At 34.6% G+C, this 1,087-nt stretch overlaps 1 protein-coding gene across 1 annotated transcript in view; it reads right to left on the reverse strand.

The window, feature by feature from the left end:
- LOC119586190 (vacuolar protein sorting-associated protein 45-like) overlaps positions 1 to 1,087 on the reverse strand; it is a gene marked incomplete in the record, with an annotated part of 11,967 nt that overhangs the window by 698 nt on the left and 10,182 nt on the right. The window contains 1 exon segment of the mRNA XM_037934892.1: positions 1 to 286. Within this exon segment, the coding sequence (XP_037790820.1) occupies positions 94 to 286 (193 nt within the window).

Consider the following 1,087-nt stretch of genomic DNA (forward strand, 5'->3'; position numbering starts at 1 on the left):
CAAAAGCTAGCTAGCCATGGTCCCCCCCCCTCATCCCAAACTGCCATTAAATTAAATTAATTAAATATCCGATTCCAACGGCGATTTCACAGCTCATATTCTCAGCGCTTTCCGAGGTAGGCCATCCATGGCAGCCTCCATGGATGCCAGGAATGAAGTTGAATTGTGGACTGTTGAGCCACCCAGAATAACACGCATGCCTGGGTTGTTAGTGTTGAACTGGTGGATGGCAGCCGATTCCTCGTATGTGACACCCCCAACAATGAATAACACTACGTTCTGTGGTCTGTGAGGAGAGATAATGAAGTGAAATAACTTTTATTTTATATATATATTTTTTTTTTTCTAATTCAATTTAAATCAACAAGGATAATTTTGGCTTTCAATGACTTATTCCTCTCACACACTCACCATATGCCAAATTCATCCAGTAGCCATACTCTTTTTCCACAGCTAAGAAACTGACATAGTGTTCATTTATGCATGGTAAATGTGCTTTTCTACATAATATCTAAAATTGGAAATGTACAGTCTCCTCACTATTCCCACATTTTCCATTATAAATTAAACAGAAGAAAATGGGATCAAACAGTGAGCAAAACAGGAAGTAAATCATGGTTCACACAAACTAAACACATATTAATTTATTAAATAGTAGTTAACACTCAATAAACAGACGTTACAGAGATACATATGGTCTGTAGAAAAGTCTAGACTGTCATTAGTTGGAATGCAATATGATTTACATTTTTGACATATTTTCTAAATTGCTAATACATTAACTCATTCCTATAATTCAAACAAAATATTGAGAATAATGGTTCCCACTATAAAATGTGAATGCAATTAATGTGAATAAATTAGACAGCTACACATATACAATGTATAAAAAAAAAAAAAAGGTTCTTCTGCACAAGAGGGGCATAACTCCTAAGCAAATTTAACATCAGCTGACAATATGGGAGTGGTGTAGGCTCAGGCTTAATGAATATGAATGAATATCATGCTCAACACATATCTACAAACAAATTACTGTTTTTTTTTTTTTTTAATACAGCCTGAGACACAAAAAATATCCTTTGACGAA

This window comes from Penaeus monodon, chromosome 21 (genome assembly GCF_015228065.2).
Source record: "Penaeus monodon isolate SGIC_2016 chromosome 21, NSTDA_Pmon_1, whole genome shotgun sequence".
Taxonomy (NCBI): domain Eukaryota; kingdom Metazoa; phylum Arthropoda; class Malacostraca; order Decapoda; family Penaeidae; genus Penaeus; species Penaeus monodon.